We start from the raw sequence: 17,216 nt of genomic DNA on the forward strand, positions 1-17,216 counted from the left end.
ATGCAGAAGAGGCAGGCGAGGAGGAGCAGCAGAAGACTTCTGTTCAGGGAGGGCCCACACAGCCATGGCGGGTGGCAGTTATAGTTGGATGCAGCTTGAGCACATGGAAACCAGCAAGGCAGGTCCATGGTACCAGCTGCTGACCCGGCTTCTGCTCTGTGCTGTGCCTCTTGATGACCTAGGATTGAAGGTCTCAAGACCAGCACAGTGAGGCAGGACTTAAGCACCTGGAAAAACTGTATCCCCGGCAAGCTCACATTTTCACCCCCTCTTTGGGTCACTACCTCTCTTTGAGAGGGACTGTCCCTGGAAGGAAGTGCCTTATGTTTGTACCAGATCCCTATCCCACCACATCCTACCATCTCTGCCTTAGATGGTCAGGAGAGGAATGCAGCCCACACCAACCCCTCCCTCGTGGCAAGCCATGGGGGCCATAAACGTCCAGCAGTCTGTCTCTGGGTCGTACATCTCCACCGAACTTAGGTTTGACTGTCCATCATAGCCCCCAACAGCATAGAGGCGCCCACAGCTGGCCACAAGGGAGACCCTACTCCGGCGTGTATGCATGGGTACAATCAGGCTCCATTGGTCTGCCATCGAGCTGTACACCTCGGCGATGCTGAGGAAGCCAGAACCGTCGTAGCCCCCACACACAAACATCTTACTTCCAAGGGAGGCAGCTCCATGGCGGCAGCGTTTGTTGAGCATGCTAGCAGCTGGGTGCCATGTGGCTGTGTGATGGTTGTAGTGCTCCACCTGCAGTGAGGAGAGAGGCACAGGTACAGGGTGGTCAGAGCCAAAGCCTTGTCTAGGGAGTGACCTTCCAGGGCACAGCAAGGCACGTGATGTCACATTCCAGTGGGAGACCTGGGCATGAGGAGCTCTGCCAGCAGATGCTCCGGCTCCTCAGCTGCGTGCCGGCTCTTGGGTATATAGGAATGTGAAACACCCAATCTGCCTCTTTCTGCATCCAAGGAAGCCAAGGATTTGCTGAAGGAAGCAGCAACAGCGCTGGCTCCCCTTCAGTCTGTCTAGAGAGCTATCAATGGGATCACCACTATGGCTGCTCAAAGTTTTCATAGCTTCACACTGATTGTTTGGAACACAATTATCTACATAGTCACACTTGGTATATAATAGAGCTTAATGTGGGTGGGAATTTCACAAGGGCTGATGCAGCATCTAATGGGCAGTTAATCAAGGGAGTGGTGGTAGGCAGGTAGAGCTGACTACATTGGACATCTTTGTAGACACGGGCTCCCACTTTCTAAAAGTTAAGAATTTTTTTTTTAAAGATTTATTTATTTTTATTGGAAACTCAGATATACAGAGAGGAGGCGTGACAGAGAGAAAGATCTTCCGTCCACTGACTCACTCCCCAAGCGGCTGCAACGGCCAGAGCTGAACCAATCCGAAGCCAGGAGCTAGGAGCTTCTTCCAAGTTTCCCACGTGGGTGCAGGGTCCCAAGGCTTTGGGCCATCCTCGACTGCTTTCTTAGGCCACAAGCAGGGTAGGAAGTGGATAGGAAGTGGGGCCACCGGGATTAGAACCAGTGTTCATATGGGATCCTGGCATATGCAAGATAAGGATAAGCCACTAGGCTAGCACACCAGGCCCCATAAATTAAGAATCTTAGAGGATGAGCCAGAGAGCTTGAAATCTCATAAATTATGCAGCATCTGGCAGTGGCAAGGTTGGGGTGACCTTTTTTTTTTTTTTCCCAAGCAAACAGCTTTGAAATAACTATTAGGAAGTGGGCATTTAGTCTAGGAGTTAAGATGCCTGTGCTAGCTAAGGAGTGCCTGGGTCTGATTCTCCTCAGTCAGACTTTGGACTCCATTAACTGGATCCCTGACACTATATGGGAGACCTAGTTTGCATACTTGGCTTGTGGCTCCATGCCCTGGCCATTGTGAACACCTGGAAAGTGAAACAGTGGATGGGAGATCTCTCTCCTTCTCTATCTTTAAAATAATTTTTAACATGGAAGGAGTAGGTGCCCTTAGTCCAAGAGGAGCCCAGACTCACACTGTTGAAGATCTGCAAACCATCATGGCCGCCCGACACATAGATCCTGCCCTCAAAGACTGTAACCCCTGCAGCACTGCGATTTGAGCTCATCGGGGTCACCACTGTCCACCTTTAGGAAAGAGTCAAAACAAAGAGGAGGCATGAGAGCTGGTGTTCCTGGTCTCCTAAGACAACTTAGGAGGGTTTGGGTAGACTGTGGATACCCTCCCCACCTTTCCCATCACCTTTGCTGCTGCTCTCATCCAAGCTTCAGACACACAGCCTGTCTTCTTCACTCATTTCAATGGCCACTCAAGCCCAGCACATCTCAAACCAAGACTCTTTCCCACAGACTTTCTCCTCCCCTGTCCACTCCCTGGTCTTGCTATGGGGAGCCACCTGCTATCCAGTTGATGCATTTAATAAAATTCCGCTTTTTTAGGGGTGTCTCGTCCTTCACCTTTAACATTCTTGGGGTTCCTCAAGTTCTCACTGGTTTGCATCCTGGTCATTGTTATGTTCCCCTACTTATCCTATTGCCATAGCTGTGGTGTCTTACCAGGACCACAGCAACAGGCTTCTTACTAGTGGCCTGGCTTCCACAGCACTTCCCATCCCAATCCCATGTAGCCAGGACTATTCCTCCAGTGGCCATAACACATCCTCCCAGTGGCTCCATATTGTCTCCTCTGAGGCAGACTCCAAGTTCCTTAATGTGTTTCTTTAACACTTAGTCCTCACCACTTTTCAGAGTCACACCACGGCACACTGTGTGCTCCTGCCCATGGGCTAATTGCCATTCTTGGTCACAGTGAGCATTTTCTCACTTAAGCCTCTCACCATGACTGTGTCCCAGCACATGAGGAACGTCCCCCACTGTCTACCCACGATGGGTCTCACCTTAGAAGACAGTCCTGTCACTCAGTCTGTCCTCTCAACCAAAATGACCACTTACAGAATGAACCAAGCTGCCAGGGTAGGTTGATCACAATGCACTCACTGTGATATATTGTTACTTTAAGGACCTCACACCCGGCTTGCTGCCTGAGACCTGGGTAAGATGGTGAAGTGACAGAATACTGGCTCAAAAGTATTCCAGTAAGTTCATCCAACGCATTTGCTTCTATTTTGTTATACAATATGACAGTGTTCAAAAACTGAAATGAAAAATTTAGGCTAATTTTGTCAGTGGTTCCCAAACGCTATTTCAGAAAATAGCCTCACAAGATGTTGTTCAGTGTTACATAAAACACAAGGTTAAACAGGGTTCTTCACTGCAGGAGTTCTCAGAGCCTTCAGAATGTCAACAGGGTTAACTCTGAGGGTACAGAAATCAACATCTCTACCCTGCTCACCTCACCATTTAATGTTTTGGTTTTTTTTTCGAATCATATCCTACCCACCTTGGAACATGTTGCTTGTCTACTGGCTATTCTCTCTCACTCGCATGTCCATAAAAATGGGCTGAGTTATGAAGAGGTACAGACCATCAAACAAATGCTTCCAAGCATTTGCACAGATAATTTGCTTAAAACTTATGTAATCACTCATTTAACCAAAGACTTAAGGGGGAAAAAACCAGTTAAGAATCTGCACACAAAATTGCAGCCCCAAGTCTTTGAACCTTGCTGTTCATTAAGTTCCAGATGCACCGGGGAGCTGGGACCCTTACTTATCCGTCTCGGGTGAGTAGGTCTCCACGGAGTTGAGGGAGGAGTTGCCATCGTAGCCCCCACACACGTAGATCTGTCCATCCAGCACGACTGTCCCCATGGCACTGAAACAGACAGAACTGTCACTCCAGATGGGCCTCAACTTTCTAGGCACTGCCTCTCATGTCCACTGAGAAGTTAACCTGACTGCCAATGCCTCTTTCTGGAACAGGCACTTATCTAAGGCGGTAAAGTCCATGCTCCCCCACCTCTCTGTCCCCACTCACTACCTCCCATCCTGACTTTTCCCAGTCCTTGAGCTGTCTAAAATTGTCCCTTCCAAACTGCCACGATGGTCTAATATACCTTTATGGCCCAGGTCAAATTCTCCTTTCCCTCCCTAAAACTATGCAAGAGTTTCCAAACAAGAATTAACGTTCTCCCGACTCCATATTTCCACAGCAGCTTCTTCCTTCGTTAGAGTACTGGTTGCAGTCATTCATCATCCATCAGATTCCTGTCACTAGGCATACTGTCTCAGGCACTGTGGCAATGTGTAGCGTGCTGAACAAGCCCAGGCTCCTGCCCCCAAGATGCTTATGTTTTGCCTCCATTGAACACTGGCACTCTGCCTGCTACCTCTCAACAGGACAAAGGGTCTTCATGTGACCTTGACAGTAATTAGTGCAGTGCCTTCTATATACCCTCAATATACGGTCACTGTGTTACCTTTATTTGTGCCACTGAAAGTGATAGATGTGCTTTCACTGCAAGTCCGGTCCTGTCTGATCTCTAACTTGACTTAATGGGATGATGCTTCCTTGGTTCACACTTACTGTGTATGGCAGGTGCTCTAAATTTACAATTTGCTTAAAAAATTGTAACAGGAACCTAGTAAGATCATATGCTTCATTCTGTTCCACCTTGATGTGTTTTTAATAAATACTTCAAGAGCAATAATTTCCTAAGATTGATAATAGAAATTAGTCATTTTCTGTTCATATAATTGTTTTTTCTTTTTCTACTTCATATATTAGCTACCTCTGTTTACTAGTTTTAACCCTCTCCACACTCTGCGAGGAAGGTCAGGTCACCATCACCATTGCACAAATGAGCAGTTGTGGTACAGGAGGCTGAGTGCTCTTCTCCACGCTGTCCAGGGAAAGACCTGCCTTTGATGTAAATGAGATAAGCTCCACTCTCCTGCTAAACTCCCTGAGTAGTAAAGACCCAAGAGATCTGGTGAAATCATATAGTCTGTTCTATAAAAAGCCTCAAGAGAAATCAAACACCAACACTGATGGACTGTTTTCAAACATGATGCTGAAGATTATAAGAGGTGCTTCCAAAGTGTCTGAGATCAAACATCAGGACTGATGTGGTACTGCTACTTAAACCATCAGTAGCAATACCAGTATCCCATATGAGCACTGGTTTGAGTCCCAGCTGTTCTACCTCTGACTCAGCTCTCTGGTAATGTGCCTGGGAAAAGCAGTGGAAGATAATCGGAGTGTCTGGGCCCCTGCCACCCATGTGGGAGGCACAGATGGGGTTCCAGGCTCCCACCTTTGGGCTGGGCCAGCCTCAGCCACTGTGTCCATTTGGAGACTGAACTAGCAGATGAAAGATTCATGATCGTTTCCTGTAACTCTTTCTTCCAAATTAATAAATTTTAAAGGACAGAAGGAGAGAGTGGGAAAGAGAGAAAGAGAGATACAAAACAACAACTAAGTGGTAAAGACAAGTGTGTAGAAATATGAGAAAGTGTTGATCAGTGTGAGCTGGAATAGCCCAGAGCAAGAAAAGTTCCATGGATGTGGCCTGGAAGACTGGAGGTGACGGGAAGAACAAAGGAGGCTGTCACTGACAGGACGGAGAAGAGTATGGGATGTCAAAAAAGAAGCAATTGAGAACATTTTAAGGTAACCTGTAATTTAAAAGGGACGGGATGGAACTGGGCCCATGCTACTAATAACAGGGACATTGACCACAGTGAGGAAAGGAATGCCCAGGGGACTTTCCTCCAGACAACACTGTAAACCCAGTGACATCAAAGCAAGGAGAGGCCCAGGGCAAACACAAGGAAGGGCGACCAATGGCTGTTGGAGTGGAAAAGCCACTAAGACTGGGGATCCAGAACAATGAGTCACAGAGACTGCAAAGGTCTGGGGGGGGCGGCAGGAGAGAACTGTGAGAGCATTCCTGGGGGGAGGAGATCCATGTGATCATTGGTTTCCTCCAAGACAAACCTACTCTGACCCTTTCTGAGTCTGGTTAACTGGTACACAAGCAGATCTTTCCTGGCTCATGGTCACATGCGAACACTGCAGTATGGAAGATCTGCAACATGGCCACAACATTTTAATGTGACAAAGGACTTCTACGTTAACTCTTCTTTCTCACATGTGTCATCATTTGATTCTTTTCTCCTTCCCAGCCACATGTTCTCACAAGTAGAAACTCCTAAGCAGGGCTAGGTGAAGGAGTCTGGGAGGCAAATACTTTCTGAATTTTTTAAATAAAAAAATTAACTTATTTTTGTAAAGTTAAGAGTTACAGAGAGAGAGAGTGCGCTTCCACCCACTGGTTCACTCCCAAGATAGTCACAACGGTCAGGGTTGACCAGGTCAAAGTCAAGAGCCGGAAGCTCCAGCCAGGTCTCTCAGATGGGCAGCAGGGCCCAAACACTTGGGCCATCCTCCATGGCTTTTCCCAGGCCACTAGCAGGAAGCTGCCTTGGAAATGGAACAGCTGGGAAACAAACCAGTGCCCAGATGAGATGCTGGCAACAATGCAGCATCTTTATCCACTATGCCAGAAAACCAGTCCTGGAAAGCAAATACTTTGGACACATAATTACAGCAGAAACATCCTTAAAGAACAACCATGGTGGTTGCTAGTGAGTGGCCTCACCAGGGACTGAGGAACAGACTTTGCCTAGTCACGTGGCTTGAGAAGGATCTGCCTTCCCACAATCCAAGTGTGGGAACCCTGGGCCACACATCTACCTGTCACCTCTGCACTGAGAAATCTGAATGTGCTCACTACTGAGGTGTCCTCTAACCAAGTGGTAGAGAAAATGAGTGGCTGGAACGTGTTCAGCGACATATCAACTTGGTCCCCCTTGCTCATGTCCTGAAGAGAAAACTGCTTTAACTTGTGTACACCAGAGAAGTGAAAGCACATACGTGGCAAGAGTCCTGGGGGGAAAGAAAGGATAAAGAACACCCTGCATTTCCTTTCATCACTAATCAAGTTTAATCCTCCTTATTCTTCAAGTTTCAACTTTAATCCAACCTCTTCCAGATGTTCCAGTCCAGTTTCTCTCCCTCCTTGAATCTTCCATAAAACATATTTTCCAGTCCTTATCTGGCACTTAAATAACAATACAACTTCTACATGTTCACAGCTAATCTCCCCACATTCCTCAAAGGACAAGGCAGATACTTTACTGTTGGGCAGATGGGGACTTGTTCCCAGGAGGTCCCGGGAGTGGCTGACCTGGCTGCTGGACATTCCCAAGCCAGGGCTTGTGTTTTACTTTATCACGTGGCCCTGCTTGTCTAGCATGGCACTCTCTAAGTGCTCAGTGTGTATGCTCAGGCTGTACGTGGCTTCCAGAATACCTTCTCTTGCTATTCATGCTCCCCACTCTGGTCCATGTGTCCGTCTCTGGGTTGTAGGCCTCCACAGTGCTCAGGCGAAGTTGGCCGTCATATCCCCCGATGGCATAGAGAAGCCCATTCACCACAGCCACGCCCACACGGCTGCGCGCTGTGGTCATGGGATGGCATTTCTCCCAGCGGTTGGCAATGGGGTCAAACACTTCCACCACATTCAGGGAATCACCTGCATAAAAATTTGCTACTCAAAATTAAAACAGATGAGACCACTTGTTTAGATCATAACTATTAGGCAACAACAATATGGAATGTTGACTGGATTGTGTATTAGCTCTTTCTGTAGAACCACACAGGGCACAATGGCCCATGAAGAAATTTCAGCCCCAATAACTTTTTCCTTTTTTTTAAAATTTAATTTAAACTTCTTTATTATTATTATTTTTTGATATAGTTCCATAGGCCCTGGGATTTCCCTTAGGTCCTCCCTAAATCCCTCCCCCCCAATAACTTTCAATTTGATTCTTCGAGGAAAATATTAATCAGATAGCAAACTACTTTTCAGAGAAGGTAGTTTTCACTTACAATCAGGTTTGCTACCTATCTAAAGCCAAAGACATGGGCAGAGAGGAAAGAATATGGGTTTTAATGTTGTTTTGTGTCCCTACCCTCAGTTTCACACATGAAATAATGTTATGGCAGAATCATCATGATGATTAAGTGATATAATAGGTAAAGCACCCAGCATAGTTCCAGCACATAATTAGTGTTCAATAAATAGTAGTCAAAAGTAGCAAGGGGGGAAAAAAGCCCTATCTTTTTCACGGCATTTTTGTGACATCAAATTAAATGATTTCCCTTTCTGTCGCGTGCTACATTGCGGCACTCAGTGCTTGACACACTCCAATACTTCCTCAGTTTAGGACTTACCTTTCCCAGGTCACTCATCAACCTTCCATTCAAAATAAAACTGCCCAGGACTCTCAGGAAGACAGGACACCTATTGTAGCTTCCCTGAGAATCTGACTGTATAATACAAGGTCTGCCAGTAACAGAGGGGTTGTAAATGTATGTGCACCTCATGGAGAGTAGGGGTGAAGAGTAAAAGCCATTATGAGGTAGCAGGCGCTGCATTCTTTTTCTTGGAGACAGTCTCCTAGTGGGCTCCATAAGCCACAAGACCAAAGAAGAACAGTGTGGTAGATGGATGAGTCTCTGACTATGCCCTATCCAGGACTCAGCTGGTAAGCATTACTGCCATTGCCAATGTGATATTAAGGGAACAGGGTTGCTTTAGAAATGAGGACACCTGAGTTCTACTCCTAGTTCTTTCAAAAACAACCTGTGAGAACAGCGAGAGCTCTCCAGGACTCCGTGTCCTCATCTGTGAGGTCAGGGATAAGGCTTCAAGGATCTCTCGTGAAATGGCAAGAATACAGGATAAGCTCTAACTGCAGAGCAATTACATCAAATCAAGAGGGGGAGAGAAGGTGAGATTATAGAGAGAGACCAGAGGGCTGGGTTAAGTTAGTTTCTGATGTTTCCTCATCCCTGGAGTCTGACATGGGGCTCTGCAAAGGGGAGTTGCAAGATACCTGCTGAGTTGAGGCCCCCTACAGCATAGATGAGCCCAGCAATAGAGGTGCAGCAGCGAGGCCGAGTTCTGAAGGCTGGCAGGTGGGGCCGGCGCTCTGGCATGAGGTGATAGTCCTTGGCTTCGTCTACCAGATCCCTGGAATGAGGTACAAGACGCTGGGTCAGGAGGTATCTTCTCCACCTGGGCCACATTTGTACTTCTGAGCCTGGCTCTCCCATTCCTACTTCCCCCACAAAAAGGGGGAAATATGAGTGAGGAAACCTTCTGGAAAAGTTTGGTCTCAAAAACCCAAATACAGGGTTGATACTGTGGTGTAGCAACTTAAGCCACTGCCAGCAACACTGGATCCTATTTCATAGTATCAGTTTGAGTTCTGGCTGCTCCACTTATGACTCAACACCCTGCTAAAGGACCACCTAGAAAAGTAGGTACTTGGGTCCTTGCTACCCATGTGGGAGACCTGGATACAGTTCCTATCTTTGGCCTGGCCCAGCCCCAGCCATTGCGACCATTTGGCCATTTGGGACGTGAACTAGTGAATGGGAGCTGTCTCTCCCTCTTTCTCTGTCACTGGCCATTTCAAACAATAAAAAATAAATAAATAAAAACTTAAAAAAAAAAAAGGAAAGAAAAAAGAACTCAAGCAAGATCCAAGGAAACCACTCAGCTAGAGAAATGTTCAAAACTGAAAGAGCAAAATTGGGCCCTCCTTTAGTGCATGTGATCACTATGAACTTTTTTTTCTTCCACATGGGTGCAGGGGTCCAAGGACTTGAGGGTCATCTTTTGCCACTCTCCCAGGTACATCAGCAGGGAGCTAGATAGGAAATGGGGAAGCCAACTTGAATAGGTGCTCATATGGGATGCTGATTCCACAGGCGGAAGCTTAACTTGCTAGTCAACAGAGCCAGCCCTAGTGAGTATCTTTCACTAGGTGCAATAACAAGTGATAGCTAGCACAGCTGTGCCTTGGGAGGTTCAACAAGCAGCCTGTGTCCTGCACCACTCGGACCTAACTCCCCTTTCCACCCTAGGACTGCACTAGGGCTCACATCCTGCAACGAATCCTCTGTCCGGCATCATGGCACTCACAACTGACACACCTGATGGATCTCCCTGCCTCCAGCCTGCCCCTACACTACAATCCAGGCTGTTTTTCTAGGAACCACTGCTAGCTTCCTGTTAACAACGCAACAGTTCACACTGCTTAGTAGCACACTTGAGATTGCTGTCTCAGGCCTCCAGTTACCTCTGCCCCTTCCTCACATACACCTTCATACTGCCTGAATTGAGCCACCAATTTCCTCCCAAATCAGCGAATCCAGGGGTGAGAAAATGGCTCTGCTATGCCTATTATACAGAGGTACACAAGTTAAACTTCATTGGCTGGAAAGAAGTCCTCCTCTCGATCATCACTGTAGAGGCAGTAATTGCACTAATTCATATTTACTGAAGAGCATGAAGGTCTCCAGAGTCCTATTTGCACAACCAAGTCAGCTACTGGATTAGATAGGGTCAGGACAGGTGGTATAGTTGCTTGCACATTCATAAAAAAAACTTAGGGGGAACTGGTGCTATGGTTCAGCATGTAAAGACACCACCTGCAGTGCCAACATCTGATATGGATGGTGCTTTGAGATCCAGATGCTCCATTTGCAATTCACCTCCTTGATAGTGCCCCCGAGAAAGCAGCAGAGGTGGCCCAAGTCCTTGGCCCCTGCACCCACGTAGAGATGTGGAAGAAGCCCTGGCATCTGGCCTTAGATTAGCCTTGCTCCAGCCATTGTGGCTATTTGGGAAGTTTACCAGTGGATGGAAGATATCTCTGTCTCTGTCTCTCTCTCTCCCTTTCTCTTTCTCCCCGACTCCTTCCTAACTGCTTTTCAAATAACTAAACCTTTTTTTAAAGATGTGTTTATTTTTATTGTAAAGGCAGATATACAGATATAAATACAGAAAGATCTGTCTGCTGATTCACTCCCCAAGCAGCCACAATGGCTGGAGCTAAGCTAATCTGAAGCCAGGAGCCAGGAGCTTCTTCTGGGTCCCCCACAGGGCTGCAGGGTCCCAAGGCTTTGGGCCATCCTTTATTGCTTTCTCAGGCCACAAGCAGGGAGCTGCAAGGGAAGTAGAACAGCTGGGACATGAACCAGTACCCACATGGGATTCTGACACATGCAGAAGATTTAGCCACTAGGCTATTGTGCTAGGCCCACAAATAACTAAATCTTAAAAGAAACAAACAAAAAACCCTAAACAAACAAACAAACAAAACCCCACAACACAGTAGATGAAGATGCTGGAAAATCATCAAAAGAAAGCTCTTTTGCCTTGTCACTTCCAAACGGCACTTCTTTCTCTTCCCGGTTCCAGACAGGGCAGACCAATCCATATGCCATGATATCACTCCCCATTCTTCCTCCTTTAAGCTGAGGCAGGTGGGCAAGTCCTCTTCTCCATCCAGACCCTCAGCAGTCACTCACCTGCATTTGTGGCAGCAACGCACCAGGTCATCTTGCTGCACTCGATCTGACAGGAACTGGGGCCGACAGAGAGGCAGGCGGATGCTGGACAGCAGCTCAGGCAGGTAGGCTCCTCTCTGCTCCTGGTCATATCTGACCCAGGCCAGTGCAGCTTCAAAGACCTGCATAACAGAGCACAAGTTCTGACAACTTCCCTCACAGAGGATGATTCCAACCTGCACCCCCAATCTCAATCCTTCTGTTCTCTATACCAACATAACCCCTTGGGTTCATCAATCTGCTCCCCAGTTGATTTCATCGCTTTCTTGCCACTTCTCCAGTTACCTCTAAGTGGCCCAGTTTTTTTTTATTTATTGCCATGTATACTTGCAAAGATCTTTAATTTTGTATACTGTTAATGAATTTTTATGGGTGGCCCAGTTAGAGCAAAGTAAACCAGATGACTATAATAGCTTTCTGGATTTCATTATTATTTCTTTCTTTTTTTTTTTTTTTTTAAAGATTCATTTTTATCACAAAGTCAGATATACAGAGAGGAGAGACAGAGGAAGATCTTCCGTCCAATGACTCACTCCCCAAGTGACCACAATGGCCAGAGCTGCGCTGATCTGAAGCCAGGAGCCAGGAGCCAGGAGTTCTTCCAGCTCTCCCACATGGGTGCAGGGTCCCAAGGCCGTGTGTCATCCTCAACTGCCTTTCCAGGCCACAAGCAGGGAGCTGGACGGGAGGGGGGGGCGGCGCTGGGATTAGAACTGGCACCCATATGGGATCCCGGGGCGTTCAAGGTAAGGTCTCTAGCTGCTAGGCCAGGGCGCTAAGCCCTATTTAGCACTCTTTAATGCCAGCCCCTGCCACAGTAACATAACTTCAAATATAACTCCAAAATAACATTTGCTCTCTAGGACAACTCATACCACACGTGTGCTCCACCAAATATACAACCTCCAAGACCCTATGCTCTTTTTCCATTTCAGAACTTCATTCTAGCAACTATTTTCCCATGTGTCCTACATTAACATAAAATATGTTGCCACCTCTCTCATTTAAAACACACACTCTCATGGGAGTTTTACAGCTTAACACTATGGTCCAACAGGTTAAGCTGCTGCTTGCAACACCAGCATCCCATGCCAGAGTACCAGTTCAAGTACCAATTGCTGTGCTTCTGATACAGCTCCCTGTTAATCTGCCTGAGCATGGCAGAGGATGGTCCAAGTGCTTAGACCCCTGCAACCCATTGTTAGGAGACCTGGATGGAGTTCTGGGCTCCTGGCTTCTGCCATGACCCAGACTGCTGTCAAGGTCACTTGGGGAGTGAGCCAACAAACGGAAGCTCTGTTGTGCGTCAGTGTTCCTGTGTTTCCTTCTGTCACTCTTTCAAATAAATGAGTAAAACCTAAAAAAAAAAAAAAAAAATCCCAATTTCACATTCCTCTCCAGCAACTGTCCCAATGTTCTATCCTTCTCTAGGGAAAGATTCTTGCAAAATGTTATCTATCCTTGCCATTTCCACGTCATAGTAGCATTACTTTAAAAAGTAAATATTAAAAATAACCCAGAAATTCCAGAATAAGGGAAGTAACTGTGAGAAAATCAACAGAATACATTTAGGCACTAAAATATTTACGTTTTCATGAAAAACATACATAGTAGAACAAACCCACGCTCAGAGACCAACCACTCTGCCCTACATACTTGCTCCTCTGATTTAACATTCAGCTCATCCCGAGACAACAGCTCCAGCACGTCTTCCAAGGGCAGGGCCAGGAATTCTTCTGACATGGACACCTCCACAAAGTGCTGGTGGATGAAGCTGTTGGCCGCATCGTAGAGCACAGCGCACATCATCGTCTCAGCAAACTGGCGTACACCCAGGCAGTTTTTGGGGTGAAGCCTTTTGGCATTGAAACAAAAAAAAAAAAAAGAGAGAAACAAATTGGAGGGAAACGGGCAAAGGAAGGAAAAGGGAAAGCACAAGGGCTGTTAGTCTGGGATAATGAAGAGAAATAAAGACACGAAGATCTTCTATTCTGTCTAAATATTCACAGTGGCCAGGGCTGGACCAGGTCAGAAGTCAAGAGGCAGAAGCTCAGTCCAGATCTCCCGTGTGGCTGGCAGGAACCCAACCACTGCAGCTATTTCCTGCTTCCTAAGGATACACAGCAGCAGGAATTTGGAATTGGGAATAGACCGGGGATTTGTACCTAAGTGTTCTGATGAGGAAGTGAGCATTTTTTTTAAGATTTATTTATTTTTATTTTTATTACAAAGTCAGATATACAGAGAGAGGAGGAGAGACAGAGAGAAACATCTTCCGTCCGATGATTCACTACCCAAGTGAGCCGCAACGGGCCAGTGCACGCCGATCCAAAGCCGGGAACCAGGAACCTCTTCCGAGTCTCCCACGCGGGTGCAGGATCCCAATGCATTGGGCCGTCCTTGACTGCTTTCCCAGGCCACAAGCAGGGAGCTGGATGGGAAGTGGAGCTGCCGGGATTAGAACCGGCGCCCATATGGGATCCCAGGGCGTTCAAGGTGAGGACTTTAGCCGCTAGGCCACGCTGCCGGGCCCTGTGAGCATTTTTTTTTTTAAAGATTTATTTTATTTTTATTACAAAGTCAGATACACTGACAGGAGGAGAGACAGAGAGGAAGTGGAGCTGCCGGGATTAGAACCAGCGGCCATATGGGATCAAGGCGAGGACCTTAGGCACTAGGCCACACCGCCGAGCCCCCCTGTGAGCATTTTTTTAAAGACTTATTTATTTTTCACTGGAAAGACAGATTTACACAGAGGAGAGAGAAAGATCTTCCATCCACCTGCTGTTACTCTCCAAGTGGCCGCAATGACCAGAGCTGAGCAGATCTAAAGCCAGGGGTTTCTTCTGGGTCCTCCAATGTGGGTACAGGGTCCCAAGGCTTTGGACCATTTGACTGCTTTCCCAGGCCACAAACAGGGAAGTGGAGCAGTTGGGACACATACCAGAACCCATATGTGATCCTGGTACTTGCAAGGGGAGGTTAGGCCAATTGAGCCATTGCTCCAGGCCCAGAAATGTAAGCACCTTAACCACTAGGCCAAACACCCACCACAGGCTTACTTAAATTTATCAGAATATTTCTTTTTCCCCATTGTGTAATGAGTTAAGCCACCACCTGCAGTATCACTATCCCATATGGATGGGAAGCAGCTGTTCCCACAGGTGTTCCATTTTCTACCCAGCTCCCAGCTAATGGCATGGGACAGCAGTGGGAAACAATCCAAGTTCTTCGGCCCCTGCATCCACACGTGAAAACCAGAAGAAGCTTCCTGATACCTGGATCAGCTCAGACCATTGTGGCCATTTAGTGAGTGACCAGCAGATGGAAGATTTCTCTCTCTGATTTCTCTTTGTAACTCTGCATTTCAAAAAAATAATCACTTTCTAAGTACTTTTAGGTGACATTGCTTCTTGACCAAGCCTGGATCCAGTGTTGACAGTCTTGACTTCAACAGCCCCTAGGTGGAGCTGTTGTCCTTTGGTGAAGGCTTGAGGATGGATGGCCGATTACATCTTCTAGTGTCTACTTCATCAGAAAGCCATTCTCTGATTTCTATGAGAAGGGAGGCTAAGCTCAGTCTATGTCACAAATAAGCAGCAAAGACACTGTGTGCCCCACAGATTCCCACATGCCTGCTTCCAGCCTCCTAGGAGGCTTTCCGGGGTCTGACACACTCGACCTCAACACAATATTTACTTTGTTGGGCACGGGCTAATACCACGGGTTGAAATGGCCCTGCATTTTAGGCATCATTAATGCAGTTGTCGACTGGCTGCCACAATGCAGTGCTCAGGGATGCTCATGGGCACCTTGTAGGCAGGAGATGGATAGGGGACAACAAGCAGGGTCCATAGCGCTGCTAAGCAAATAGGATTGGTGGAACAGGAATGGGGGAAGGGCGGATCAGGTCTAAAAAACGATGAGGTTCAGAATGGCAGATCTGAGTCAGGAAGGGTTGCTGGTGGTAAGTGAAGGTTCAGTGGGGGGCTGGGTTGGGAAAGCACTGTACACCCAGAGGTGTTACCCCAGTTTCTCCCTTACTGTGCCTGGTCCAGTACTGTCCCTTACCCTCAAGCCTCTGGCAGTTAAATGGCATTCATCTTTTAACTAAGGGATCCTCTTTTGCAGGGTGGTGTAGGATCTTTTCCTCTGTTCAAAAATTATGAGACCCACAAGGGTTATTACCAAGCACTGAAAACAGGTGCAGGGATAATGTATGACCTTTACCCCTAAACAGCATAGACTGATTACTCCCAGTGTATTGAGGAGGATAGAGAATTCTCGGAGTTGGAGCCAGTGTTGTAGCATGGCAACTTAAGTGGCTTCCTGCAATACATCCCATAGGGATGCCGACTTGAGTCCTGGTCACTTCATTTCTGATTCAACACCTTGCTAATGACCTGGAAAGGAAACAGAGGATGACCCAAGCGTGTAGGTTTCCTGTCACCCATGTGGCAGACCCAGAAGAAGTTCTTGGCTTCAGCGTGGCCCAGCACCTGTCACTGCAGCCTTCTGGGGAGTGAACCAGTGAATAGAAGATCTTTCTCTGTCTCTACTGCTCTTTCAACTAAGCCCCCACCCTGCTTTTTAAAAATATTTATTTTACTTGAAAGAGTTGGAGGGAGAAAGACATGATCTTCCATCCACTGGTTCACTCCTTAAATTGTCACAAAGGCCAGAGTTGGGAATCAGGAGCTTCTTCTGAGTTTTCCATATGGGTGTATGGGACCAAGGATTTTAATCATCCTCATTGATTTCCCAGGCCATTAGCAGGGAGCTGGATAGGAACTGGGCCACTTGGGACTCAAACAAGTGCCCACATGACAGATACCAATGCTGCAGGCGGAGAGGATTAACTTACTATGCCACCACACCGGTCCTTCTAATTCTCCTTTTAAATAAGTAAAATAAAACCTTAAAAAAAAGGGGGGGGTTGTGCCTCCAATGTGGTAGCCTTGTGGCTAAAGTCCTCACCTTGAACGCACCAAGATTCTATATGGGTGCCAGTTCTAATTCCAGCGGCCCTACTTCCCATCCAGCTCCCTGTTTGTGGCCTGGGAAAGCAGCTGAGGACGGCCCAAAGCCTTGGGAACCTGCAACCATGTGGGAGACCCATAGGAAGTTCCTGGCTCCTGGTTTCAGATCAGCTCAGCTCTGGCCATTACAGCCGCTTGGGGAGTGAACCAGCAGACAGAAGATCTTTCTGTGTCTCCTTTTTTCTGTGTCTCAATATATCTGAATTTCCAATACAAATAAATAAATCTTTAAAAAAAAAAAAAAAAAGGCAAGAACTCCCAGAAGTTAAATTTGGTTGGATTCTGAAAAATTTTCGGTATAAAAAGCTGGCTTGGCAATCACTGGCAGTGAAGATGTGGGCAGACAGAGACACTAAAGTGGACTATAGCAGCCAGTGGATTCGGGAGCGATTTCATCATGATTGTAGTGGTGGGAACGCCAACAATTCAGGACTGCTGAACTGTCGAAACCTTTTGAGAAATTCATGGTATTATAAATTTCTATTTTTCGGGCCTGGTGGCGTGGCCTAGCAGCTAAAGTCCTCGCCTTGAACACCCTGGGATCCCATATGGGCGCCAGTTCTAATCCCGGCAGCTCCACTTCCCATCCAGCTCCCTGCTTGTGGCCTGGGAAAGCAGTCGAGGACGGCCCAAAGCTTTGGGACCCTGCACCCGTGTGGGAGACTCGGAAGAGGTTCCTGGTTCCCGGCATCGGATCGGCGCGCACTGGCCCGTTGCGGCTCACTTGGGGAGTGAATCTGGCTGTAATAAAATGAATAAATCTTTAAAGAAAAAA

General features: G+C 47.1%; 1 protein-coding gene across 2 annotated transcripts in view; it reads right to left on the bottom strand.

Moving 5' to 3' along the window:
* Positions 1-253: 253 nt before the first annotated feature.
* The window catches only part of KLHL18 (kelch like family member 18), a 52,079-nt gene continuing 35,116 nt past the window's right edge, over positions 254-17,216 (bottom strand). The window contains exons 4-10 of one of the 2 annotated variants that reach the window (XM_004581421.2): positions 13,059-13,257; positions 11,364-11,524; positions 8,879-9,015; positions 7,290-7,512; positions 3,684-3,788; positions 2,030-2,141; positions 254-756 (exon numbers count right to left, since the gene is read on the bottom strand). In XM_004581421.2, the coding sequence (XP_004581478.2) occupies positions 370-756; positions 2,030-2,141; positions 3,684-3,788; positions 7,290-7,512; positions 8,879-9,015; positions 11,364-11,524; positions 13,059-13,257 (1,324 nt within the window). In that variant the 3' untranslated portion in view covers positions 254-369. Of the gene's footprint in view, positions 757-2,029; positions 2,142-3,683; positions 3,789-7,289; positions 7,528-8,878; positions 9,016-11,363; positions 11,525-13,058; positions 13,258-17,216 lie in introns of both variants that reach the window. The other variant, XM_004581420.2, reaches the window with a different exon arrangement.

This window comes from Ochotona princeps, chromosome 21 (genome assembly GCF_030435755.1).
Source record: "Ochotona princeps isolate mOchPri1 chromosome 21, mOchPri1.hap1, whole genome shotgun sequence".
In the NCBI taxonomy this organism is placed as follows: domain Eukaryota; kingdom Metazoa; phylum Chordata; class Mammalia; order Lagomorpha; family Ochotonidae; genus Ochotona; species Ochotona princeps.